The sequence below is a fragment of the Pterocles gutturalis genome, unplaced genomic scaffold, assembly GCF_000699245.1.
Source record: "Pterocles gutturalis isolate BGI_N339 unplaced genomic scaffold, ASM69924v1 scaffold4278, whole genome shotgun sequence".
In the NCBI taxonomy this organism is placed as follows: Eukaryota; Metazoa; Chordata; class Aves; order Pterocliformes; family Pteroclidae; genus Pterocles; species Pterocles gutturalis.
The window spans coordinates 4069-32062 of record NW_010125348.1 but is presented as its reverse complement, the minus strand read 5'-3'; the positions used below and the strand labels follow the sequence as shown (position 1 = coordinate 32062).

At 38.4% G+C, this 27994-nt stretch overlaps 1 protein-coding gene across 1 annotated transcript; it reads right to left on the bottom strand.

The window, feature by feature from the left end:
• On the bottom strand, positions 1 to 27994 carry ATAD2 (ATPase family, AAA domain containing 2). Its single transcript, XM_010078516.1, is given in 28 exon segments — positions 1 to 42; positions 1544 to 1672; positions 4031 to 4155; positions 4849 to 5253; positions 5634 to 5783; positions 5880 to 6002; positions 6347 to 6506; positions 7773 to 7969; positions 8116 to 8245; positions 9922 to 10107; positions 11567 to 11750; positions 13140 to 13266; positions 14186 to 14500; positions 14885 to 14975; positions 16501 to 16660; positions 16999 to 17087; positions 17791 to 17965; positions 19226 to 19341; positions 19567 to 19675; positions 20608 to 20727; positions 21808 to 21876; positions 21878 to 21914; positions 22408 to 22518; positions 24201 to 24285; positions 25096 to 25192; positions 25966 to 26113; positions 27388 to 27437; positions 27900 to 27994. Coding segments are annotated over 28 exon segments (3822 nt in total). The 5' UTR covers positions 27992 to 27994.

Here is a 27994-nt window from a genome sequence, read left to right as displayed (position 1 = left end):
TCACTGAGGATAAGTGAACGCTCCAATTTCTTTCTTCATTGCCTAACAAGAAAAAAAGAAAAATGACCAGTCAGCGTGAAGAATAGCTTAAGAACCCTGTTTATTTCTTCATAAAAAGAATACAGAATCTGTACACATATACAATTGTTAATAATATTTATCAAATACATGTACTACCACCGTCACAATATCTTTCTATGCCCAGTGGCTTCAAACACATCCTTATGCATCCAAAACAGAAAGCAGGCTAGAGAGACTGGACGAATGTGTATGAAGAGACTAAAGGTCTGCAACAACAATGGTTTCAACAATTGTTGCTTGAGACAGCTCCTGAAAAGCCACAACTAAAAGCTGGAAATGTAATTTTCTGCACTCTGAAAAATTACTTGTTAAAGTAATTTTAATTCTCTTCACACAGTAGAGGTTGCTCCTGACTGACTTGCATGGTCATTCTGAATATATATTTTTTTTTGTTAAAACTAAAGGTCGAAAGCAAATCTAGTCCGTTTTCATTTAAGCTTTAAAAGTGAAGTCACAAAGGCTGACAAGCCCAGAGATAACAGCAATAAATCCCTTCTCATGCTAAAACACGTCATTATACTGGATGAGAGAAGGGTGCATTTTTCAGGAATGGCCTCCCTGAATCAAAATAATCCTCACTGTTGCACAACCAGAACGGAGCATCCTTTCTAACTCTTTATCAGATGTGGAAAAAGAGATTGAGGTGATCAGGGCCAAAGAGAAGAGGCTTTCTGTTTTTTAAGGCAGACTGAGAGGCATAATGAATTTTATTTATTCTCAGACACAAGTAGATTCAAGGATCTTGAATATGAAGATTTAATATCCAATCTATCTAAATCGACTTAATACTGGGAATGCCTGACTGGGAGCACAGGCTCCTCTGGAAGATTTCTGCTGAGTTGTGACAACTCAGGAATCCTCTCTTAGAGGAAGAGATCAGAACATTTGACTCGTTAGCATTAATCCGTCATAGGCAGAAATCTCCCCATATGTCAAATGAAAGATGCTCAGGCCACGCTAGGTAAAAAGAGATTATGGTGAGACTAGAGAAAAGTCTCAAACTCTCATTATATTTCATACTTCATTTCTTTTCAGGAATGGAATAACTACTCTATGAAGTATTACCATGTCTGACTGCCTGTAAGGCGAGAAGAAGAAGCAACAGACCAAGAAAAGCACCCCTCTTTCATAGACCCTCACCCCCCAAAAAAGCTTCTGGAGAAGGACTACTGACAGACTGAGGTTAAGTGCTTTGAGAGGGCTCTGTGGGTGTACCCATTCTCTTCCAGTTCTAGCCCTTTCCTGCTTTTTTTTTCTGCCAACAATTATGCCAAGTACAACAATGGTTTTGCAATATGGTCAAACATCTTCCAGACTGAAATGAAAGTCTTGTAACACAGGGAACTAAACAGTAAAGAGTAATGCTAAATAACTGTAATGCCGAGAGTGCACAGACACATATGCATTAACCCAGAGATGCAGAACAGTGATAGAAAGTGCTATAAAAAGGAAAAAAAAATACCTTCACTAACTGGGTTTTGTCATAATCTTCCCGGTGTCGGTAAATGCACTGACAAAGAGCAGCGTATAGTTTTTCCAATTGAAATATATTTAAGTTCTTAGTTTGCACAGTTACAGAATCCAACAGGTGCTGAAGAAAAAACAAATGGAAACAAGTTTAAAATAGTGCAAGATCCTTTGAACTGTCTCTTTATGTTTTCAGAAACTAAACAATAACAATACAAGTGACATCCTACTTTCTTATACTGTTAAATAAAATATGAGTGACACTTCAGAAAACAGATTAAATATCTCACAAGATATTTAAACTGCAGAAAATTAGTTATTTTTTCATATTTCAGAGAAAACAGAGGCTCAACTTTCAGACAATATTTTATTACTAATCAATCTATCTCATCCATGATCATAATTGCAAATCAGCTGCTTCCAGAACAGCAGGGAATGCTAAAATCCACTTTACCGTAGAGTTGCTGCCACAGCAAAGCCACTGTTGCATTTTATTAGAGAAACTGTTGCTTCAGTGCAGAGCACCATGAAATGGATCTTTGGAAGCCAGCTACAGATCTTACTAGACACAGCTGTGCCAGCTAAAAACAGAAGCATCCATAGGTGCTCACCTTCACCCAGGAGCTGAATGTGTACCATGCCTACAACTCTGCTGGCAGAACACACTGCTCAGCTTTCCTTTCTGAAGCAGATAGCAAGCAAAGTTAGATCTGGTAGCTCCTATCTTTAAACTGAAGAGTGGATAAACCAGCAGAGTGACTCTGTTTGTAGCAAATTACCAATCTCTCACACAGTCGTTTCTGTTAACAAAGATGTGACAAACTAGTGGCAGCACCTTCCTCTGCTGCTGTGGCTGTTCAGTGTCTGTGCATTCTGTGAGACCCTGAAGATGTAGCTTAAGAGAGCACACCAAATGAAAGTATCACTGCCTCACAACAGCCTGTCATCAAACTCTGCCCCCCTCAGTTCAGCTAGCACAGAATTTGAATATTCCCCTCAACTTCATTCTATACAAGATGCAGATAAGGCACACCGAAACCACGCAGCATGCTTTCTGCTGCTGCAAACAGGACAAGTAGGATGTGACAGATGTGTACGATCAATATCTCATGTGAAACTATTTCTAATTGCTACCACATAGATGACTGCATGCTTCTCTTCTATATGTTCATGAAATTCTGGGCCTATTACCAAGCAAACACACAAACAAAAATACCCCAAACAAAACAAAGCAGTTACATGTGGCAGGTTCACCTAGCTTGTTCATTGCAGGCCAGTTCCAAAGAGGCTCTCTCGTACAAGCAGCTAGTTCCAATGACACCCATGTTAATGAAACAAGTTCCCTAAAAGACATGGTTCATGACTGTAGCTCTCCTCATAGCTGAAACCTATACAAGGAGTCTGTTGTACCATTTCAGCAGTGGGAAATAACTTCGGAGCACATGCTGTCAGCACCCTGACTCTACCAAAAAAAAAAAAAAAAAAAAAAAATCTATGTGACACCTCCACGTACACACAGGCAGACATGAACAACAAAACCCCCTGAAATCTGCTTCCTTAGGAAGCTAGCTTTAAAGAGTTAGTTTCACGTCTACAAATTAGGTCACAGCTTAAAAATGTCACAGAAATTGTGTTGACAAGCCCCTTCACCAAAGGGGTTTCCTATCTGGTCCCATTCTCGCCACACAGGGAAACACACATATAACACTGCCTTTCTCATTATGGTAGGGAAACAGCAGCCCTCCTCTGCTTTGGCCAACCTCCAGGACTCCAGCCTAACAGTTTTCCTAGTTTTCCTCAGTGCAATATCTCCTGAAGATCAGGTCCTTGTTCTACTTGTTCTATTGTTGTCTGTTCTACTCTTGTTTTTCTATTTCAGAAGGTGTTCAGGGCCAGGCTGGATGAGGCTTTGAGCAACCTGGTCTAGTGGGAGGTGTCCCTGCCCATGGCAGGGGGGTTGGAACTCGATGATCTCTAAGGTCCCTTCCAACCCAAACCATTCTATGATTCTGTGAGAAGTTGCTACTTGTATTTTAGCCACGATGAGCTTTACGTCAACCTGCTAACTTCAAGTTTAAAGTCATCACTGCTAGAAATAAAGGTCCTTTTCAGGTTCCTAAGAAATGAAAACATGCAAAAACCAAACCAAAAGCCCCAAATCCCTCATTAAAACTGTTAAGACATGAATAACCAACAGTGCTAGCTGGCTGTCAGTGGGCTATTTTAAAATTCAGTAAGAACCTTTAAATTAATAATTAGGATGAGAACCTAGTCTCATAAAAGTTAGTTCAACAAAGGAAGAACAGCAGGTGTAGAAACACAATAGTCATCATCCATTACAGGCTGAATTATTTCACAAGCTATATATCCTTCCCAGAAATTGTTTTAATTGGCATTGGTTAACAACTGACTTAATTTACAGCTGTACAAGTAGCAAGAAAATGTCCTACTTCAGTATTAACAAAATTGAAATTAGACTTACTTTGAGCTCACAGTAATCCACAATCACTGGCTGTGTGAGAACTTCCATTTCTTTCTCAACACCTATCATCTGTTCTTCTTCTACTCGAGAATGTCCCGCATGAGTCACACGCGGTACCCACGAATCTGGAATGACACAAATTGCTTAAGACAGGATTTCTGTTTATCTGGAATATAATATCAGTGAAGTATCTTCTACCTGGAATACAGTCTCTCTCTGCAATGGCAGAGGCAGAACTGTTACCATTTTTTCACTGAGAAATGCTTGACTTTTCCCTTTGTTCTGGCAAAAGTCACTGATCCACAAAAATTAGAAACTCAGACACAAAAAAGCACTAGAGAAAAAGTTAGGGTAAAACAGGAAAAAAAAAAAAAAACCTAGTCATGTTGCCATTACAGCACTACATGGTAAAACTCCAAAGTAATTCAGGTTAGGAAACACATCTTCCATTGCAAACATTAGGACATAAGTCTTCTATTCCACATGTCACTCTGGGTCCATGCTGCTTGAAGTACAGCTTTTTAACTTATGCTGCTCATTACTGAGAAGATACTAATACAAGGAAAGAAACTCAACAACTGTGTTTCAATTAGGTATTATCTGAAAAACAAACTTCAGAATCAGAAAACCAGCAGCTGCAGAACAACATTAATTTGGCTAAGGGGGCAGCATCATTATGCAGGAAACACTGTGTGCTAATTTTCAGAGATACAAGAGAAATAACAAAATGGAATTAAAGAAGGCTAAAACCTACTAAATAGTGTAATCCTCCTCAGGAAGAAAAAGGAGCTAAATGACCTGTTGGACCTTTCACTTACCATTTGGATCTCCATCTCTAGAACTTTCTGCTGTTTGGCAATCCAGCACTTCACTCTCCTTTCTTATGCGTGAATGTTCAGGAAGCACGACATGCTTCTTTTCAGAAACAGATTTAGCCACAAGGAGAAATCTCTCTCTTTCATGTTCTGTCCCAGATTTATTTGCATTCCCATTTTTCTGTCGTTCTTGAAGTACGTTTTCATTTTCTTCCACAGAAGAATCCTGTGGGGACTCAACTTCAGTGTGATTTGTGTTAGAAAAGTGTTTTTCTGGAGACTCTTCATCACTCCCTACTTCATTTTCGTCTTCTGGAACTTTATTCTCTTTATTGAACTGAAAATTCCTCCTCTTTATTGCAATACCTGAAGCCCCTTTGTCCTTCTTGCGTTTTCTTTTTGACATACCTACAAAGAGAGATCAGAAAAAGTCATCCAGAGCATTACAAAAATACTGTTTCTTGTAACTGAAAACTAGTTGAGTATTCAGAAACTGCCACGTACAACATTTTTCACTTCAAGAGGTTGCAATTTAGGAGCCATTAAATGTCAGTTGGCCTCAAGGCTGGTGTCTTACAATGTCAACCTTCCAACTACTGTACTTGAACTTCATAACCACAATGAATGAATGACCTCAGGATTTATCTCACATTTTGAAGCAAATGAAAAAAAAAAAAGCCCCAGCATGAGGAACCAGGCATCACAGAAACCTGTTATGTCACAAGAACAGAGAAGGTATCAGTGACTTTACACCTTCTCCGAGAAAGTTTGAATAAAATACAACTTGCCGTTAGAGCGAGGAGTACTGGAATCTACAGGTGCTGCTGGCATCTTGATTTTTTCATTACACTTTGGGTCTGTTTTCTTAAACCCACTAACAGAGTTCTGCTGTGGCATTACATGGTAGTAAGATGGAGCGTACTTTGAAGAGCTACAACCTTGTAATGAAGAAGAGAGAGCAGAGAACTGTGTCTTGTACTGTTGGTTACAAATACTGAGACAAATCCTAACATCCATAGCGTGAAAAAACATACCTCGTTTTTTACGAGATTCTTGAATTTCTTCACAACGTTGTTCAAAATCTTCATCCAGTTCCTCCCTCACCATAGCGTATGCAGTATCTCTCAAAGAACAAGCTCTGTGCCTAATGAGACGATCTGAAATTTGACAGTCAGAACTACCTTCTATCAATCCTTTATTTAGATTACTTCAAAAGATTTTGCTCTTTTCATAGGTAGGTTCTGAAAGGTTATTTCAGTGAGTATTTTCAGCATAACAACATAAAAGTGAAGTACTAAAGCAAAAGCACTAGTTACTGATCAGCACCTCTATCACTATTTCAGGCCCAAGTACTTTACTGCTACAACATTTACAACCTGGCAAGAAATGCTCTCTGTGGATGTATAAAGTGATCTAATCCCAAGTCTACTATCCATAGATGACAGTTATCAATTTATACATTTAAAATTTTTCCAAATTAGGGATAAACACACATCCTCACCTCCAGGATCTTTATCTGGGTTGTACTCTAAAGCATTGCTACAAATTAGATCAATGTCTTTCAGAAAATCTCCTGCAGTTAGGTACTGGTGCAAGTCAATCTTAGAGAGAATTGCCGAAAGGTCCATGGGCTGTTTAATAACTGCGTCATAATCGGGTACCTATAAATGACAGAGATGTGCTCAGAGATTTAACACAGTAGCTACCAAAAGTAATTATTTTAATAAAGTCAAATAAAGGACTTCTTCAAAACCCCAAATATTGATGACACATCCAAAGGTGTAGAAATTAACCAGTTAAGTGTCTTGAAAATAGAAGGGCTATTTCAACTGGCTTTGAAGAGACAGACCAGAAGAGAGAGAAAGAAGCAGGGAGGTCAGGAGCCTGTGTGGAGCAGAGAGGGGAATAGATACCCTGAGTGGGATTAATTTAACTTTGCTTCAGAAAACCACAGAAAAGAACTGCTTCTCGGTAAAGTCATACGAGATTCTCTTTGTTGTTGGCAGCAAGAAAAAGGCTGCAGCAGTTGCACCTTTGAAGGATCTGTCCTAGGCATCTACTTTAGAATGAGATAACTGGACCCAGAGGTGCCGATTTCTTGACTCAGACCACAAATGGAACCTAATGACTAGTTTAGATGAGGACATCCATGTTTGTTTAGATTATTCACATCTCGGAAACTAGCAGTAAAGGGAAAGACAAGTCAGTGAAAGCTTAGGGGAATGGAACTTTGCTGAAACACAAAGCTACATTAAAACCAAAGCTGACTTTGAAGTATATGCCCCTGGCTTAGACTTATTCAATAAATTAAATGAGAAAAAAACATAAGAAGTGTATGGGAGGAAGAAGAAACCGCACAGCCCTTATGGTTGATCTTCTACTGAAGAGGCCCAGATGAAATAGAGAATAGCATTTTAAAATTATTTTTAAAACAGGTGCTTCTCTTCTTGTTCTCACATAAACTATTGACAGTCGATTAAAGAGCTTTAGGCTCTATTAACGCAGTTCTACAGATACGGTTTGTAATTCTGAAGAAAGAGATTTCTCTGCTGTTCAGTGCTCTAACATGCCTACATATCAGAGCCTTTTCATGAGGAAAGTGTGTTGGCATTTGGTCTAACTGGCAGCTGGATTAGATGATTATTGTAGGTCCCTTCCATCTGAAATATTCTGAAATTCTAAAGATGTTTTAGAAGGAACCCAGGGCTTTCAGTGAATACTCAAATATCAGACATTCAAGAGCCTCCAGGAGTCGGCACAAGTAAAAGCAAAATTCACTTCATGCTTCTTGAACAGTCAGAACAGCACTGTCCTAAATACAAGGATAAACCTTCCTATAAAGAGCACACAAAGATTGAGAAATACACACACAGAGACATTATGAATACACACAGGTAAAATGGTATTACAGATCAACACTGATTTACCTCCTCTGGGTCAACAGGCTTTGTAAAAGCTCTGAAACGTCTGTCAATAACAAGTCTGTGAGTCACATCCCTTAAGAAAATCCTAAGTTCACGCAACGTATCCTCCTCCCGTTCCTCCAGCTGTCTTATTTCTTCCTCTGTCAGCTGTCGAGGCTTAGGTGGCGGTGCTACAGGCAGTACTTCCAATGTCTGCCGAGCTTAAATTAATCAGAAACTTTTAGTCAATTTACAGTACACTAATACAAGCATATGAAAAATTATTGATAGAGAATTACCACCAAAGCAAATACTGTACAGCTATTAATTTACAGTTAGAAAAGTTTTATATGGAGAATATTCTCACCTCTGTTTTTTGATGCAGGAGGTTTAGCAGCTTGATTTATAAATATGTCTTCAAAAAATGCTCCTCTTTCGTCCCTACCAGGCAACCGGACTTTGAAAACTTCCTCATCATTAATAAACAATTCTTGTACCTAAACCATGACAGAAAAGATATTTCAGATATAAGGCCCCACAAATTAATATTCTGTTCCAAAAAGAGGAGTACCTTTCTAAATTAAACTGAGTGATCATCTGGATAAGACAAACTGTGAAAAGTTATCTTCTTGGCCTCAAAAGGCTAGATTTTAATAGGCTAGCACGGCAAATTAAAAGATCTTCTCTAAGGAACACCTCTAGAGTTAAAGCTCACTGAAGGAACCATATGATACACTGACTAAGTGGTGACATTCACCACTTCCAAAACTGCTGATTTTGTATTTACCTGCCTTCCTGTCCTTTAGTTTGAGTCTTTATGGCTGCTATAGAGGGAACACGCAGGGTTCAGGGGACAAGTGTGGGCTTTTTGGTAAGGTTTTGGTTGTTTGGGATTTTTTTTTTTTAAATTAGTTTAAATGAAGTGTCTAAAGTTGCATACTTCCAAGTTTTATTCCATTTTTCAACCTCTACTACCAAAAGCTATGGAAGGAATTTAAATACTTACGTTAGAAGGAATTTATTAACAATATAAAATTTTCTGTAGAAAGATAAGGCCTTTCAAAAGTATTTGATGATAAACACACCTAGGTAGCACCTCCCCGCACCCTCAAATTAACTGAGACAAAATAATCAGAGCAGCATATTCAGATTTTGAACACCCTCCTTTAATGCACACTCTCAGATGTCTAGAAAGCTAAGCATGTACTCTTACTGAGTTTTGTTAATGAATACAACTAAAAATCGACTTCCAAGTTACTTAAACAGAAGTTGGAACTTTCTAATTTGTAAAGCTTTCATCTATATGAATAAAGAAATTGTATTTTTATTAAATATTTTAATTTTGAAATTACATTCCATCATTAACAGTGTGAGCACCATACCTTTTCAGTAAAAAATATCTTTCACTTTGCAGTAAAACTCTTTTCCCATTTACATTTCAAGCACTGTACATTCTTGACTAAGTACATACTGAAAGAATTGGAGTTGTTCAGCCTGGAGAAAAGAAGGCTCTGAGGAGACTTAATAGCAGCCTTCCAGTATCTGAAGGGGGCTACAGGAGAGATGGGGAGGCACTCTTGATCAGGGAGTGTAGTGAGAGGACAAGGGTTAACAGTTATAAACTAAAGGAGGGTGGATTTAGACTAGACATTAGGAAGAAATTTTTCACTGTGAGGGTGGTGAGGCAGTGGCCCAGGTTGCCCAGAGAAGCTGTGGATGCCCCATCCCTGGAGGGGTTCAAGGCCAGGCTGGATGAGGCTTTGGGCAACCTGGGCTAGTGGGAGGTGTCCCTGCCCATGGCAGGGGGGAACTCGATGATCTTTAAGGTCCTTTCCAACCCAAACCATTCTATGATTCTATGATTCTGTATCTAGCCATCTTCCGAGTCCCTGGAATTACTGACTGAATTAAATGCAATACATCTGTCTAATAAGCATGAGTTATGAGAATGAGGAAAAAGTTGGGTCAAAGTCAATCTCTTCACTTAGAAAACACTTCAGACAACTGCTTTCAGCATTGTTTTGTCTAAGCAAATTTTAAGAGACCTGGGTCTGGTGCCTGAATAATAACAGTAAGAATTTGCTTAAGAGTGCATAGTACTCCAATGCTTAAAGGATTTATAAATTAACAAGAAATTGAATAAAAAATTAAAAAAAAGTATCGAGAGAAATACCTCTTTTGGGAGATGTTTGTGACGCACATCAGATGTCGCAAGCAATAAAACTGGAGCAAACGCTGCAATGTTCTGCAGTAGTGTTGTAAAAGTCGCTTTCAGTGTAGCTCCAGCAGCCTCCCACCACAAATGGATATGTGGGATATAAATTATACTTGGTGCTGTTCTTTGAGCTTCTCGCATCAACTGGTAAAATTAAAGCTTGGATAAGAAAACTAAACCATGTAGAATAAGCTAATAAATAACTACACGTCGGTCAAACTGTCTTATGAAATAGGAGTATGTGAAGCCAAAACATCAGAACAAACCAACAAAAGAACAACTCTGTAACAATAAGGTAAAATTTTCACTTGGACTCAAATATAGACATTGCTATGCAGACAGAAATAGACCTGAATTTCTGCCTGATTTTGAAATTGCTTAGGTGTCATTAATTCCCAAAAAGCCTCACAAATCAGCTGGTGTTGTGGTGCGCCTGAAAAAACAAAGCTGACCCTTCAGCAAGATGTATTATTCTGGCTAGATCACTACACGACTGTGACTACACCATTTTCAATTCAGAGTGGACACACACCCGAGTCAGTCTGGAGCACAGTCTGAACAACCAACGACCTCTGTGAAAAGAAGTCTGGTTACAATTCATTATTTCAAGTACATTTTATAAGAGGTGGCCAGTCTTCAGCCTGCCTGAAGAGCTGCATCCCTCACAGCCTCTCATTACCAAGGGATCCGTCAGAGCAGATGACATGCTTCCAAAGACCACAAGCCACTGCCTCCAGGGGGTACCTCAATCACAGCAGAGGACATGCATCTACTGCATGAGGGAATTCGCAGTAGTCCTTTCACACGACAAATGTCTCCACGCACCCTGTCAGATTATCAGTAGTCAGGGAGTTCCCTTGGCAAGATGGGAAGCACCCATGCTATATCCAGGCAGTGACTAGACTTGGTAGTTAGATGACCACAGACGCAACCATCACATAACAAAAAAGGAATTGTTCCTCTTAGGTGACAAATGAGTATCCAGTCAGGTAATGTGGCTGTCCTTACTTGTACAGCTCTCAAATGCTGCTACTAAGGTAAAAATATTTTAATACAGCAATGCCAAACAACAAAATGGATTTCCTGTCTAAAAGTAAAAAGAAAACCAGAACTAAATCTGGTTATATTTAATTTTCCTAGTTAAGAAAAACACACCAGTGTACAAATGTAAGTGTTCTGTGAATTATAATGCTTTTACTGCATATATAGCAGCAGTACATGCTGTATATGTGTATGTAAAAAAAGAAACACTTCTTTTCCCCAAAACCTTGAGAGCCATCTCCAGAGAGCACAGTCTGCAGAAGCAATGAAAACAACTTCCTGGATCCCACCAACATGGGGCAGGATTTCTTGCCATCCAGAGCACCACCTCCCAGCTTCCCAAACTGCTAGCAACATCCTCACTTTAATTTGGAATGGAAAACAGGGCCATGTACAACATCCTTATTCAGTATCATTTTATCTAGAAAAGTGGATTTTCAGACAGAAGTCAACATAACAGCACATTCAAACTAGGCTGTCTCCATTAACCGTGAATTTTGCTTACTTTACTAGTTTATGTACAGTTCGTGAATCCTATGAGATTAAAGAGAAAAAAAGATACCTGTGCACATGCTTCTTCTGGTGTTGTGGTGCTAACAAACAGAACAGATAGGTCTAGCATATAAACTGGAAACTCTTCCAGGGCATGTATTACTGCAGGTGCCAAATGAGAAGTTTGCCCACATCCTGGCTCTCCAACTAGTAAGAACCGTGGCCTGCAAGATGTTGGCTGGTAATACACATTTCTAGAACAATAAGAAAAGCAGTGTAAAAATGAAATGCTGAATAGGCACACAGATGTTAGAAGTTTTAGGTTTTTTCCCCCATATACTTTTTTTTTTTTTGTAAATACTCTCCATATTCCAGCAAAGCTGGTCTGTGATCAGCAACACTATCAAAGCCCATTTTCTTACAAACTTGTACCATACCACCCCTAAGAAATCCTGCCAATCCCCAGGATGTCTGCTATTTGTTTAGCTGGGTTAAGTAACAGCTCTTAAATCACACAGGGGGACTGTCCAGGTAAATACACATGACAGCTGGTCAGTAACCTGATATGGGGGAGAATAACAACTCTCCTTCTCAGCACACAGCAATCTGGATCTCTTCACCACCCATACACACCAATTTTCAGTAGGGCTTGAGTTTAAGTAACTGTGAGATCTCTGCATCTGTCAAGTTTGGCTGAAATTTGGCCATAGTTACTGGAGATAGGGGGAAGGAAGGAGCAGAACACCACTTCTAGAAAAAAATTAACGTGGACACTGAAAGATGTTAGCTGCATCTGAAGAAGTACACAGTGAGATTGTTAAATTACACAGTACACTAAATACATGTAAGATTTCTATTTATTTTATGCAGTCAAAGATGAAACAATTAGAATGAATTGCATATTAATTTCCTAGTAATCTTGCTTTACTAGCATGAAAGACATTGGTGAAGAGCATTTGCTTTTTCTACCACAATACTGTTGTACCTTTGCTAGCTGAAGCCAAAGATCCTGGAGAACTAACCAAACTCAGCAGGTCAGAAGACTTTTTGGACAGCACAGCAATAGAAACTGAGAAAAAGAACTGACCCAACAGGGACGACAACAATCTATTTTTACAACTGCTGGCTTATATGACTTCCACATTAAAATGTCAAAAGATTAACATAAACTTAGTAGGTTAAAGGTACAAAATGCAGACATTGTTTAAATTTTTCTCACGGTGTTTTAACAAAGTATTTCTCAATTTTATTGCTGCTACATAATTCACTACTGGCTAAACAATCCTGGAAGGTAGAAGGCCAAAAGATGGCTGCACAAATCCATACAGATTTTTTCGTTGAAAGGACAGACAGCACATTTCTTTGGTCTTGAGTCTTTCAAGCAGTACGATGGATTAAATCAACATGTTCTAATAGTCTGGGGATCCCTTCGACTTAGGAAAAGAGGGCTGGGCCATTCAGTTGGATAGGTTATAGCAGTGTATTCCATTAGAATGTCAGTACCCGGCTGGATTTTCACACTTCCTTCTTGCAATTACTGATCATACACAGATTTTACTCCTTCATCTACCACCCTTCACACCAAAAGTGTATACGTACCCAGCCACCTTAAAAATGTAAACACTAAGGGGACAAGCATTTACCTGCTAAAATTGAGGAATTTTTCCTTTTGGCTACCAGGCATTTTATCCATTGGCTTATCTCCAAAGATTGATGGTGATTCCTCATCACTGTCCATTGCATCATTTCTTAAAATAGGATTTAAACTGTCTGAAAGACGAGAGAGGTTTGTTAACTTTCCTGAGTAGTGTCTCTTGCTCTTCCATTAATACAGCTTCTAAATTCTAAAGCTGGAAACCCCTTATCTTGTATTTCTTCATTTGAGGGCCCATGCTGAAAGCTATTTTCTGAAGGAGATTGCCCAAGTCTCTACAAAGCTGGCCTACGTCCCATGATTTGCAGAAGGTATATCTCTCTGTTGGTGAAGACTTGGAGGTTTTTTCCTTAGAATAAAGGTGATTAGGAACAACTTCTGTTCCTAGACACCTGAAAAACCCAACAAGGCCACTTCTTTCTGGAGCAGGTTCCCCCACAGGAGGTTGGGGAATTAAGTGGATGTGATGGCTGTCACATATGCTATGCAAGCGAAGCACCGAAGTATCCACTACTAAAACATTCTGATCTCACCTGCAAGTGTACAGTGTGATCCACAAACATTTAAATTAAGAGACTATGGTTAAAAATCAGGATAGCTGAAACAATATTTAGCTTAAACCACTGATATTCGTATTGCGGTTCTGACACTGATCAGAGAGGAAGTAGAAGCATTCATGTAAAAATGCCTCTCTCCCCATTTAAATATTTATTTTGAAAGAGGTGCTTCATACATTAAACCTTAAATCCATCTCTACAAATGCTAAATATGTTAGCTCCTGTCAGAAACAGGGTGCTCTATTAGAGAACGCATAGTTCTCTACTGTGCGTTGCAAGTCATTCACAGCTCCCATCCATCACTTCAGTTTAGGATCCAGAACAAAAACTATGCACGATATTCCTGAAATAAAGGCGTGCACATACATATTACAAAATTCTACTGTTACTATGGCTGAGAAGTTTGTGTACGTTGATTGCAGAAATCAGAAGTGTTTTCTTTGGCAGAATTTTAAAGAAGTAGATGTTCTTGTTATACCTTGCTGTTGGTTCTTCTTTAGTGCAAGCTCTGCGTGGGGAAATACTATCTGCAAGGCTTGTAAAATTCTTGACAGTGTGTTTTCAAACAGTGGTTTTAAAACAGGGGTCAGTGCTCTCCCAGGTGAAGCCACAGCCCTCTGTGAAGCTGGAACAGTCTTCTGCATAGCCATGACAAAATCCTTTGCTGTTATTTTAATAGAAGAGACATCTAACTGCAGTTTCTCACTACTTTGGTATATCTGAGGATAGCGGCGGCGCAAAGCACAGAGGGCAGCTTCAGCACATAAGGATTTAATGTCAGCACCACAGTATCCTAATAAAAAAAACCACAAGAATCAAATGTAATGTCAGTCTCAGGCAACACAGAAGTCAAGGCCGAGGTTTCCAAAGTGCAACAATTAAAGGCTTTGTATGCAGCCAAGAATCAACAGGTTAAGAGAGAATTCAAAGAGTTACTGCACTGCAGACCTCCTAATCAGAACTTTGCTTCTGAGGAAGATGACCCAAACCCATCCACTGTTCTGGGAGATGAAAGTTAAAAGAAAAGAAGGATCTAACTTTGTTTGTTCCCAAGGCATGCCAGCTGCCTCACTGCCTTGCTCTGCAGCAAGGCACAGGAGCTGGGTACTGCCTGGTACGAGCTCAGATTCCAGAGGACTCAGTCACATGCACTAGCTTGCTTTGTTTCCAAACTTACCAGCACATTTTTCAGCTAGCTCTTCAAGAAACGTGTCCAGTGGCTTAGGGGTCCAGTCTCGCGTGTGAATCTTGAAAATCTCTTTTCTAGCCTGGAAACAAAATGGTGGCATTTGCATTTGTCCCAAGTTCTCTCCACAACACCCCAGTGGCCTCACATTAATACAAATACTTTTCTTATCTGCTAAACTTTTAAGTAGGTTAAAGTTCAGTTAATATGCTCTCTTCTTTTTCAAGCAGGAAATGTAGTAATTCTCAACTTATTAAACTCTTTCTGGGGGCCTGCAGTGAAATAAAAGGCATTTATAGCTTCCATAAAAAGTGAGTTTCCACAAGGATGAGACTTAATGATCCTGAGGAAAATATCATAGTAAAAAACTTATCTGCTAACAGAGATTTTTCAAAGAAAACGCCCTCAAATTTAGCAAAGTTTCACGGTGACAGTCTCATTAGTTCATCAGATTTGCTTTTCTGTCAGTTAGTTCAAGGAAAACAGTCCTAGCACTACATTTCAAATTGCTACAATTACTACAAAGAAAAATAATTATGACTCAAACTACTGTCACTAATCCAGAAAAATCTCAGATGCTGCCTATCTTCATCTCTGATCATAGCAAGACTTTCATTTAAGTAATTCCTAGTACACAAATTATGGCAGATTTCTAGAATTCTTCCACAGTAGGGAATCGTGTACCATAGCTGTTTCATGGCATTTCCTCTCCTGTTCCTGAAAGCAGGTAAAAACTGGAGACAAATGCTTGTGTTAAACATGCTGTTTAGTGCACTTTTCCTAGCCTTCAATCCAATAAGCATTTTATCCTTTTTCCGAAAAGTGCTAATCAAAGAAAAAGAAATATCAGTGATAGCCAGAGAAAAACCACAAAAACAGGGTTCCAGTTTTGCAAGGTGTCTTCCCCTCCAGTATTCTTTGGGTTGCTATATTTTTTCATTGCTTAGTTATTGCCATGGAACTAGAAGCTTCCCAAGCCCTGCACCTCTGCAGTGTACTTCACATCTTTGTCCAACTCCCTGTTAATAACAACAAGTAAGAATGTCAGATCCCAAAATACTTCGCAGGTATCTCCCAGGATACCCAGCCTGGGAACAATCCAACACAGGTACATCCACTATCCTGTCATAAACCAAGACCCGAGAGCCTGAGTGGATTAAATAAGTAAGCAAACATGAACTGCTTTGGGAAGGAAAAATTGTAATTCATTCCAGCCTTGACAAAAGCTTTTGTTAGCAAGAAGTAATTATTGTGTGCATACCATTTCTTTCATTTTCAAGATGAGACTGCAGTAATTTATAGCTAATCCAGACATTCATTCTTAAACATTTCAGAGACTAGCAGCATCCTATCTTCTTGGCTGGCCACAGTGAAACCAGAACTTTTTACAGAACTAACTACTTGCTGAAATTGTCTTAATAATATATATTCAGTACCAGATCTGCCCTCCACAGTGCAACATAGTCTCTCCAGATAGCCCTCTTTTGTCCAAGTTGTACAATACTAATTATGACTTTAACCGCTCTGTGATACCTGCACTGTTATGTGGTTTTGTTAGAAAGATGGACTTTGCCCCGTGAGCGTTAAGGTTGAGGTTAAGTGCTGACCTCTTTATTTGGCAAGCTGAAGAGGAACTCTCGATCAAAGCGCCCAGGTCTTCGTAAAGCAGGATCTATAGAATCCAGTCTGTTGGTGGCTCCAATTACCACAATCTCTCCTCTGCTGTCTAAGCCATCCATAAGGGCCAGAAGTGTTGATACAATAGAGCTAACAGAAAAATATAATTTTCATTCACTGGTTTAGTAAATTTTGTGACGTTCTACATTACTTTCTCCAATGATCACTCAAAAAGGACAAGCTTTTACTGATGAGATGCTGATCAGTGAAAGACTCATAATGAGACATCAAAAAATAGGTAACACAGACTTTGTGCTGATATCAAGCTTAGTAAATTGTTTTCAGTTACTGTTTAAGAATCATCTGAAATTTAGCACCGAATCACTAGTTTTCAGGATAAATGACTGTGTCACATCAAGTTAAATAGGTTGTGGTCTTCTTTTCACAAAGATCAAGGAGCGTCTACAAAGACAGAAAAAATGTACTACCTATGAACTTGGTCTTGTTTACTGGACCTCACAGGAGCAAGACCATCTATCTCATCAAAGAAAATAATTGAAGGTCGCATCTGGTAGGCCTAGAATTAAAACACAGGAATATTGACATAAATAAACCAGCACTATTTTAAAGAGAAAATCAAGACAAATGTTATGGTTGGAAAGTCACTGGAACTAGATTTTTCAGACTGGCATCAGGGGTCTACTAATTGGGCTAATGGAGTAAGTGGCATGAGCAACAGAAGACAGCAGCCTGTGTCAACCCACTGCGACCAGGTGACAGGAAACAAATCATACCAGTAGTTTTACAGCTATTTGGCAACCACCGAGAACAGAGACAGGACTTAACTCAATTACAGGTTCTGGAAGCAAGCTTCCCGTATGAATGTAGATGACCATGCTTTCAGCCTGCATCTGTTTCCCTCTGATCTAAAGCCACCATCTCTTACAACCTTTTTTGTGGCTGGTTTTTAATTTTTTTCTTTTTTTTTCTTTTTTCTTTTTTTTTTCCCTCTTTTTTTTTTTTTCCTTTTTTTGGGGGGGAGGGGGGAAGGCAGGAGGGTTGCTTTGCGAGGTTTTCTTGTTTGTTTTATTAATCTTTCCCAATACATCTCAAGATTTCAAGCCCCTAAAAAAAACACCACAGAAGGAAACACCGACAAACCCATTTCAGTGGAAGGAAGTGTACAAACCATGAAAAGGAGTGAGTTCTTCTTAAAAATATTGACCACAAAAAACTAAACTTACAACTCTGACAGAACACATGGTACATTTCAACCTTACCTGATCAAATAATAAACGAAGCTGTCGTTCTGATTCCCCCACCCATTTACTCAGGCAGTCGGCACCTTTTCTCATAAAAAAGGCGACTCTCCTGTCACCTTGGCTACATTCATTAGCAAGTGCACGAGCAACCAGGGTCTTTCCAGTCCCTGGTGGACCATAGAATAGACAGCCTCTGCAATTAAGAAAAAAGAAAAAAAAAAAGCTTCATGTAAGAAAAAAACATCATGGAAAAGTACTTATTACAACCCCCATCCCTAAAACACACAGCTCTCCTCTCCTAACCAAACAGCTGAAGTGTGAGACAAGCCAAAACAGGTGGAAGTTTTGTGTTCCTACACAATTCAACAAGGCAGGAAACGAAATGTGAATAAAGAGGATAACCCAGATGTACAAAACCTTGAGGAAAGACCATACTGTCCCAGAAGGACAATTCCAAAACTGCTGACAAACTAACAGGGGTGGTTAAAGCACAGTGGAGCCAAACGAGAACCAACTTCAGTGCAGAATCTGAGACTGGGCTAACTTATGAAACACCAGTTCATTCTTCAATGATACACTGAATCTTTGTTCTTGTTTTCTCAAAAGGTTAAGTTTTGATAGTAAAGCATTTCATTCCCCCTTAAAAAGCTTTAAGTTACTGGATTTGGTCTCCCAGACCATCTATTGCTGATGATAAACGAGGAGGAAGTCTAAAGCTGGAAGGATATTGTACATTTCCTGATAAATGCAGCCATCAACTAGAAAAGCCAATACACTGCTGTTTCAAAAAGAATTTCAATGAATAAAGAAGCAAAACACTGAAATATTTTCTTTTCATTATTTGCAATACTTTTGAAATTACTCAAAAGAAAGAATTTGAAGTCATATTTTAATATACCATGAATGAGTTTTGCTGACCAAGAATATGTCAAGCTAACAAATCTCTAATAATTTCATTTAATAACGCACAATTTATCTGTGTAAGAAGTGGACAGATTCTTATTTCAGCCCAAGCACAACAAACATTGCAAAGGTTCTAGCTGCAAGTCTTAGCAATTGTAAAATCAATACTTGAGCACTTGAAAAGAAAGGCAGAGGGAAAGACAACCAGATTTCCAAACAACAAACTATGGCTGACTACCAGCAGGTGATTCCTTCCTGCTTCTAAACTAATCAAGCTGACTTGTACATAGAACTCAAAACAAAAACACCCCAACCCCAGCTTTTAGAGGCAAGACACTTTTAAAGTATATTCTCACCACACAGTAAATCTTTGAGCCTACATATATGCTGGATTCTATCCATTTTTAAGAAATTACTTTTTTACTACTGCTAAAAAGCCCCATCAACACTGCTGAAAATTTTGAAGCATGGAAACATATTGCTACCTCAGTTGAATATTCTCCTGAAAATAGCTGAATTAGAATTTATCGTTTTAAACAACGTCTGTTACCTTGGAGGTTGAATTTTGAATCTCTCAAAGACTTCTGGGTAAAGCAATGGAAAAACAACCATCTCTTTTAAAGCTGAAATGTGGTCAGAAAGACCACCTACAGCATCAAATCGTACCTAAAGATAAAGTCAACAGAACATATTGTATATGTTAAAGACAGCTGCAACCATGATAAGGGTCCATCAGAAATTATACATCAGCACAAAGAAAACTTATGGGGTAATTTTCACATCGCTTGAGAGAAAACTGTAAACCAAGCTAGCTGTAGAGAGCATGCTATTGAAAGCTTTCATAAACACTGGAAACACACCTCACTGACACAGTGAACTAGAAATACTTACTGAACGATCTATTTGCATTGGATCAACATCAGCCAGACTTGCTCCAATTTTCATTCGATCCTTGTGAATTCCCTTTAACTCATCTTTGCGAAAGTTTAGTGGAAAACACCTGATTTGAATTAAGGAGAAAGAGAAAATGTGCTTTCTAACTATAACGTGCAGCTAGATTTTTGCTTTTATAATGATGACAAGGGAATGCAGAAGACCTTAAAAATGAGCACAAACTTCCTAATAGTTAAATATTCCTTCATATTGTTTTACATTTATCTCCTTGAGTACATGAAGGAAAATAGTCACTCCAGACATTAAACTGAGTTCATTATTTTAACAGCTCTTAGCACTTTTGAATATCCATGCCAGTCAACATAGCACATATATTAAATACAAGCTTAGAACAAGTTATTCCATACGTGGAGACTGTGAACTGACCCTGATCTGTGTGATGGAAGAACTCCCCAAAACACACTGACATCTTTCAAAGATTTTTTGTCTCTACATTCAAAAAGTTACAGCCCAAGGGGATACTTATTTCAGTGTGGATTAACCCTGTAAAGGCAGCCCACCACTGCTGGTCCTTCCCAAAGACTTTGGGATGTGTGTGCCAGAAGACACATGTCTGAAAAACATCTGGCTGAAAACTTGTTAGATTGTTATACAAATAGTTTCTCTAGAGCATTTGTTAAGTAACAAAACCTCCATCACTTCCTCTATTTATATCTTCTGTTAACAGTGGTTTTCTTTCTGAATAAAATCCTGTAAAGCACTGGAGCAGTAGAATTTTACATTAAAAAATTACATCAAAGTATTCCTCCCCCATTCCCACCTAGAAATCAAATTGCTTATTGAAAATTAACTCTAAAAATCCAATCTTAGAGAATCTTATAGAGAGTCCAGTTACAGTTGTCAGTACCAACAGATATGACTAAATATTGCCACAATTTAGAAACTGTGCAAGATGATGAGGATAACACTTCGCAGTTAAGCAAATGCAAAGTCCTCTAAAGTAGATTCCTCCCTCCCCTATTCTCCAATTACATCAACCACCTTAATTCTCTGTTACAGCTGTGCTTCCTATGCTTCTCAAAATGCTCTTCATCATCAGATGAGGATGCTGAGGAAGCTGAGGAAGAGGAATCAGTGCTGTGGACTGCATGTCTCTGTCTGCAAGCATTTAAACAAACAAGTAAAAACATTAAAGTACACACTAAATAATATAAAAATTTAAGTGAATTCTATCTCAGAACTTGAGTTTATTAAGTTTCCAGATAATTTACTCCTCATGAATCTGATTTCAAAGTATATTACATGATTTTCCTTGTGACAGCAACATTTAATTTTTCTTAGGAAGGTAAAATGTTTAACTATTTTGCAAAAAAATTTCAGAAACAAATTACTCATTTTGTCCAATCTCCCTCTGACACACACACACACAGATGGAGTTTCATTTCGCATGATGCATCCCCTCTGTCAAACGTCAACCTCGTTAACCTTTAAAACTTTGACTTCCAAAACCCGTCCTGCCATAACTCTCTGCTTTCAAGGATGATAAACAAAGTGTTTTTATCTAGCAAGAGATGGCATTCTCCATGCTCTAGCTGCTAACAGGTTCCAAAATCCCTTTGTCATTACTATTGCAATTTATCATTTATCATTTCTTTTAGCATTTTTCTTGTTTCAGGATAGTTTCATACAGAAACATTAACTAATTCCAAAGAGAAACCAGAATCAGTATTGGAGCGTTTTAAAAAAAATAATAATACACTAAAACTTCCATACAGGCTCTCCCTCTAACTAATCTTCAGTTTTAAGAAAATTATTTCTATGGAGCGTTTTAAAAAAAATAATAATACACTAAAACTTCCATACAGGCTCTCCCTCTAACTAGATTATCTTCAGTTTTAAGAAAACTATTTCTATCCTTCAAGATTCTATCCTCCACGATTTTCAGAGAGAGATTGACTTCAATTCCAGAACAAAGGAACTTCAGTTACACAATCTCAGCCATGATCTCCATCTTCACTTTATCAGTGACCACAAATACTGCATTAAAAAAAGAAAAATCTAATGGCTAATGAAAAGTATAGTTTCCTCCCCACAGTATTTGTTTTCTTTATACCCTCAGACTACCACAGCAATAATCATACTATTAATCTGTAATTAGCACCAATCCAAAAACCCTCAAAAGCATTATTCCATAATGTGACTGACAGCACTGTTGATAAAGAAGAACTATACACCAACCTGTTAGTTCTTTTGCAGCAAGGGCCTTGTGACTGAGCACTTCTAAATGAGTATCTCTGTCTAACAGGTAGAGCGGCCCGAAAAGTACATCTTACGTTGCTTTGGTTCTGTTGAAAGCAAAGAATTTAGAATAATGTTATAAACAAGTTTAAGAGAAAGCAGGATAGTGAAAGAGGCAGAAAATGGGGTGTGTTTCACCCATCTTTAATCTCAGGGAAAGTTGCAGGTGATTGGAAGAGGGATTTTTTTTTTTTTTTTAATTGGTAAAATTTAATTGGTAAAAACTTCAGCAGAAGTGAAACAACACACCCCTGCTTTTTAAGGAGAACTGAAAACCACAAGAGTAAGATTATCAAGTCTGTTTAATAAATAGTCTTTCAAGGATACATAGGTTATTCTTTTAGTGCAAAACAACGAGAAGTGTGCCAAATGGCAAAGAAATAGAATGTGCACAGGATACATGCATTGAATAAAATTTACTTGCAGAATGAAGGTAAGAAATGTAAACACAAGTTGAGTGCGTGCACATATTTTGATTCAAAAAAATCTCAATTATATGCAAGACATTAGTTTGTATGAGAAACTGTGCGTATAACCTACTTTCCAATGGAGCTTGATAGCGCTCAACAGTTTTCCTCTGTCGAAAGTAGTAGCGCTTTCGAGTGCCTGGCCCATCATCATCTTCCTTCTCTTCACTTTCTTCTGATGAAACTACAGTACAATCGATATAACATTAAAGTGTTTAAGTACTGTTCCAAATTACGTTATATTCAAAATGCACTCCACAGATGCCTATAGATTTTACTATTACCTTCATGTTAATGACACAAAAGACGGGAAAACCTGGAAAATCTTAAGATTGCTTTATGCAAGACACATTCCAGAAATTACAAAACACAAAGGAGAAGACATATATTGTTCTGTCCTCGCTGAAATTGCTGCACGACTTCTCAGTCTTAGTAACAACAATTGTGTCATCTTGTTCAGCTAATGTGCAGCTCCTATGAAAACAACTCCTTCAAAAAGTCATTTCTTGCTATTTTGAGAAACTTGGTTTTTATACTACATAGCGGTAAAACTACAAACATGGTAATCTAGCTCTAAATCCTAGCTCTGCCACAGATTACACGAGCAATAATGGGCAAGTCACAGGTTTGAACTTCCCCAATCAGAAAATAATGTCAAATGCCTACCGCCTCTGTAAAGTAACTTGGAATTTTTTCATTAGATTTGGTAAGAATGCAAAAAACCAGATTATTTTTAGTTATTTATTAACCAATTAATTATCTAGCAGGTTCTTAATGATACCTCTCACGTTAACAGCTGGACACCAGGTCAGGAATGTACATGCTCTGTTCACCTAACTGCTCACTAAAATTAAATTTTATACTTTGTAAAGCACTACCCTGGTTTTTTTCTTCCCTCCAAAAGGTCACACTGCTTTCTGAATACAAGATAAGTTACACAAGATATATAGACACCACATGGAAAACTGAAAAATTATTTGGGCATCACTACCATCCCCAGTCCTTGGTACTCCAACACTCCTGTCACAAAGGCACGAATTGCTCTGCTTTTCTGCTCCTCTTCCCCTTGTGCCACCCATCTTCTTTACACCAACACTGACACGCTTTTCCCCACTCCTTCCTGGCACGTTTTTCATTATAAAAATACATTTTAGTTTTTTCCTTTTCTGTCGTAAAGTAGTCTTGCCCCATTCTGTTCCATCCAGAAAGCTCCTACAAGGATTGTTGGACTGACTTCCTTAATCATAACTATCATTCTCTGTAAAACCTCAAAAGTTTTTCCCCTTCATTTCAAACAAAGTTAATATAGCCTTTTACGATTTAACCTTATTCCTCATGTTATTTCCCACAGAGTAACTGGATGACAGCTCCTAATTACAGGCCCGGACAGCAGCTTCCACTGACTGCCTGCTAAACACAAAAATGAACACCACTATCTCCCCCACTGATCTTCACCCTCAGGGGGAGCTTTCCACACACATCTGGGAGCCTGCCTTACTTCCTGAAAAGTCTCGCTGTGCTGCTCAAAACCGTAAAAACTGTCAGGCTCCTGCTGTAGTGAGATCACTATTTCCCATTCTGAGATATACTGTCCATTTCTTAGAATTTCCAGAGCCATATGTTACCTTTTATCTTGGAAGCATTATGGAAAAGCACCAATTCTTTTTTTTTTTTTTCTCTTTCTCTAAATACCTCTTCCGAGCTCACTACAGTACAGCCCTAGAGTCTGTGGCTATGGCTTGTAACGTCAATAACAATACAAACTTTTTAATAGGTGAAAAGGACCCAGTAGTTAGGCTTGTCTCAGTTGTTTAAAACAAGGCTTTTGGCTAGAGCATAGTAAAGAAAATTTAAACCAGAACTAACCTACAACCTCACCTTGATTATCAGCTATTTCTTCATCAGCTCTTTGAATTTCTTTATTTCCTCGGGAGTACATACCGAGGTTTTCCTAATTCAAAGAAACAAGAAAGATCAGTCACAAATATGCAGAAAACCTGACACGGGCGTATCTGGTGCCTATATAGTAATGTTATCAAGGCACTCCATAGACACAAAAGATTAAATTAAAGTACAGGAGGAGAGAATAGGAACATCATTCTGGCACCCAAGATTAGTAACAAGAATTTCTGTTCTAAAATAGGGTTTAGTACATGTGGTAGTTAAATTCTTACCCAGATTAAAAAAAAAAAAAAAAAGAATTCAGATCTAAACAAAAAACTATGAAAGCAAGATATGAAGATGTTTAAAAAATTGTAGTGCCTGTCATTCAAATGGACATTAGAAGGACTTAATTCAACAGAGCAAAACTAAGACAGAGGAAATATGATTGCTGTATATAATTTAACATCAGTTCCTCTAGGGACGGAGGACTACTTAAGATCACAGACAAGGCTGGCACAAGAGCAAAGATAGATAAAGACAGATAAGGACTAAAGTCCTTAGTAAGATTTGAAGTGAAAACAGCGTTCATTCAAAAATCATAAGGCAACTCAGAAAGCATAGCATAAGACATGTATTTCAGCATATTACTGTTATTTCATGTCTTCCAAAGGTATTTCTTCCACCCTTGAGTGTATCTGTAGCATGACCGTAACAGTAAGATGTTAAAATTATAATTAGAGAGAAAAAACAAATGTTATTTTAGACTACAGTATTCTTTGGAAGAAGTTATTTCTGCTAAATCAAAATTACAATAAAATAATTCCCCCATGTGAAATACACGACTTATACAAAAATAGTAAAATAAATGAGTATCTACTTCTTCTTCGTGGTGGAACACTCCAAGGCCTTGCATCATTCGCCGTCTATGCATCTTCTCCATGACATCCATTTTTTGCAAGACTGCTTCTGCAGTACTGAGACAAAAAGTTTACATGTTAGAGCAAAGATAGACAAGTACAGAAAAACCCATTTAAAACAGCACACCTTATCACACTTTATATAGTATGCACAAAGCAAGTCACTGACATTTAGCCAAGTTTTTAAACACTCCTTAAAAATTAGGTGAAACGTTTAAGTTTTTAGAGAGAGATTTAAGAACAAGCATTTGAGGATTTGCAAACATACACTTTTTTCAGGTTTTTTTGTCCCTCTTGCTGAACACAGGAAAAAACCAAATCTGTGCCCAACTTCTTTACACATGAAGCTCCTTCCAAAGACATCCTCCTGCACACACCCTCAGACCTGCAAGTCTTCAACAGACACAAGCACCTATTTCCAAAAACCTCAGGTTAAACAGCTTGGCTGCGAAGTACAAAGGCCCACATCTTACCTAAATCAACAGGTGAACAGGAATTAAAGGACACACCAGTGCAGGCAGAGGAAGAGGAGGTGACCCTACCTGACCAAAGACTTTAACCAGGGGTTACTTAAACACTGAAAGTTCTGAGCCGTGTGACCCTGGTGGGCACCTGCAGCCCAGCATAACAATACAAGGATGTCTTGTACAGGTAGGGAATACATTTATCTGAATACATACCACTGAATACATTTAGCTCTTGCTGCCAGGAATAACAACACCTTTTTCTGTTGTCAAAAGAAGAAAGTCCCTAGCCAATATTATGCCATAGCCCACAGGCTAATAAGGCTCATTTTAGTAGCTCTGCAAGATGAAGTAAAACCCACTTACTTTGTTATAAGTTTGTCAAGCAAAACAGAATCATTTGTAGTGGTATAACGACTTTGTCGAAGTCTACAGCTTCGGCGGACCTCCAAATCCCCATTTTCTTCATGGACTCGTTCTGCAGCTTTTGCTCTGGTCTTCAGTGTTCTGGGAACTAAAATGCATAAATACATAAAATACTTTGAGACAGAAAATATGTTATTTATATTATCTCACTTTTGCTCTAGTAAAATCTTAAAGCATCGGTAGATTGTTTTCTTTCAATACTGAATTAGAAGTCATTGTCATGCCCACAACACTCAAATTACTTATGTTCAAACTACCTGCTTAAAAGCATGACTTGCAGAGCAACTTTTTAATAGATTGGAAAGCCAATCTGATGAAAACAAACATGCTACTTTTGTTCCATACACAAGGCAAGTTTATTCCAGTTACTTCTTTCTGGAAAAATGAAAACAACAAATACCTCTGTCTAAGGTGTTTTCACTCCATTCATGTAAAATTGTATCTAAATTTTTTAAAAAATTGTTTATGTGGAAAGTCTCTTCTTAAGATGCACATTTCTAGTACGCTGCTTAAACGTGCATCACTTTCATTTTCAGCATCATGACACAAAAGCTCTAAAAGATATGTCTCAAGATAAACACCCAAATACCAAAGAACTTAAATGCTTGCCTGCTTTAAAAAAAAGATCTGCCCAGTATTTACTACAAAGCATCCTTCGCCATGGGTTCGTTACTTTCACTGTCATTGAAACTGTTAAAGAGGGGTCAGCGACAAAGTAGTGCACAATTAGAACTTGAATTACTACACACAAAGTGCGTTTCAGGTCCTGTCCCCCGTCCAGCCCATGGCTGGCAGGACACTGCCTGGAAATAACGGATTTTCTCAGCTGCCAGCAAGGGGCCCCGTGGCATCAAGCCTGCTTGTGTACTCAGCACGGCAATTCGGTTCCAAGGTAAATTGCTGAACTTCAGCGACACCTTCCCCACATGAGTAGGTTTGTGCATCTCATGACTGCATTACTTTTTAACTCATGTATATTATAACGCTGCAATATTCCCTTCTATTTGCAAGAATGATTTTCAATTAATTTGTGTCCTGCAGAGCCCAAAGAATCCATCTCAGAAAGAAACTCAAGTTAAGGAACAGAGTCTCTAGTGCCTAAGAGCAGGCTGGAATCCACGCTGTGTTCTCCCCAAGCCTGAAAGGAATGAATAGCATATCGTCCTATTTGCACCTACCTCTTTTCAGAAAACTCACAGGAAATTCACTATCTGTTTGAGATATCTGTTCTCACAACTTCAGCTGATTTTGGTTGAGGAAAGCAGAAGTTTTTGGGGCCAAGTTAAATAGACAGAGTGACCAAACACAAGCTTTCCCAGAAAGCAGGCTAAAAAGGAATCTTAAGGAGTTGCCGCTACTTACCTTCTTTGTATTCTTCTGTTTTTTGGTCTGATTTTGGCTTTGCCAACTGCCTACATCAAGAAAGAGGATTGTATTATTGTATTGTATTATTCCCCATCAAGACTAGGGAACCTGACCAAGTTTATAATCCAGTGCTCCAAATCATGAAAAGAAAACCCTGTGGACCACACTGAGGACTCAGATCCCAAGTCTCCTGTGTATCATATGCAGACAGGTCTAGAAGGATATAAATTTCCTAAGCTGCTAATCTTGAAGTCTCAACAGTGCAAATAAGATCTCAGTAATGAAAGTGGAGGAGAGATCTCAAAGGGCTTGGGAAAAGATGCATGCTTTTTATACAGGCAGAAGACTTTCACTAAGAAGAGTGATTCTAGTTCTAAGATACTGGCACTGACGTTAACATAATCATATTCCCCCGCAGATTTATCATGACGTGACTCATTGTGCATGCTTTCACTTTGCCTTTTAATTCTATGAACTGAACAGAGATTGGACATGTAGAAATACAATACCTTGTAAAATTTCTTTGATTGACATTTTCACTTAATATTTCCATGCTTTTATCAAAACTAGAGTCTGAACAGGGTGGCATGTTTTTTCTCATTGA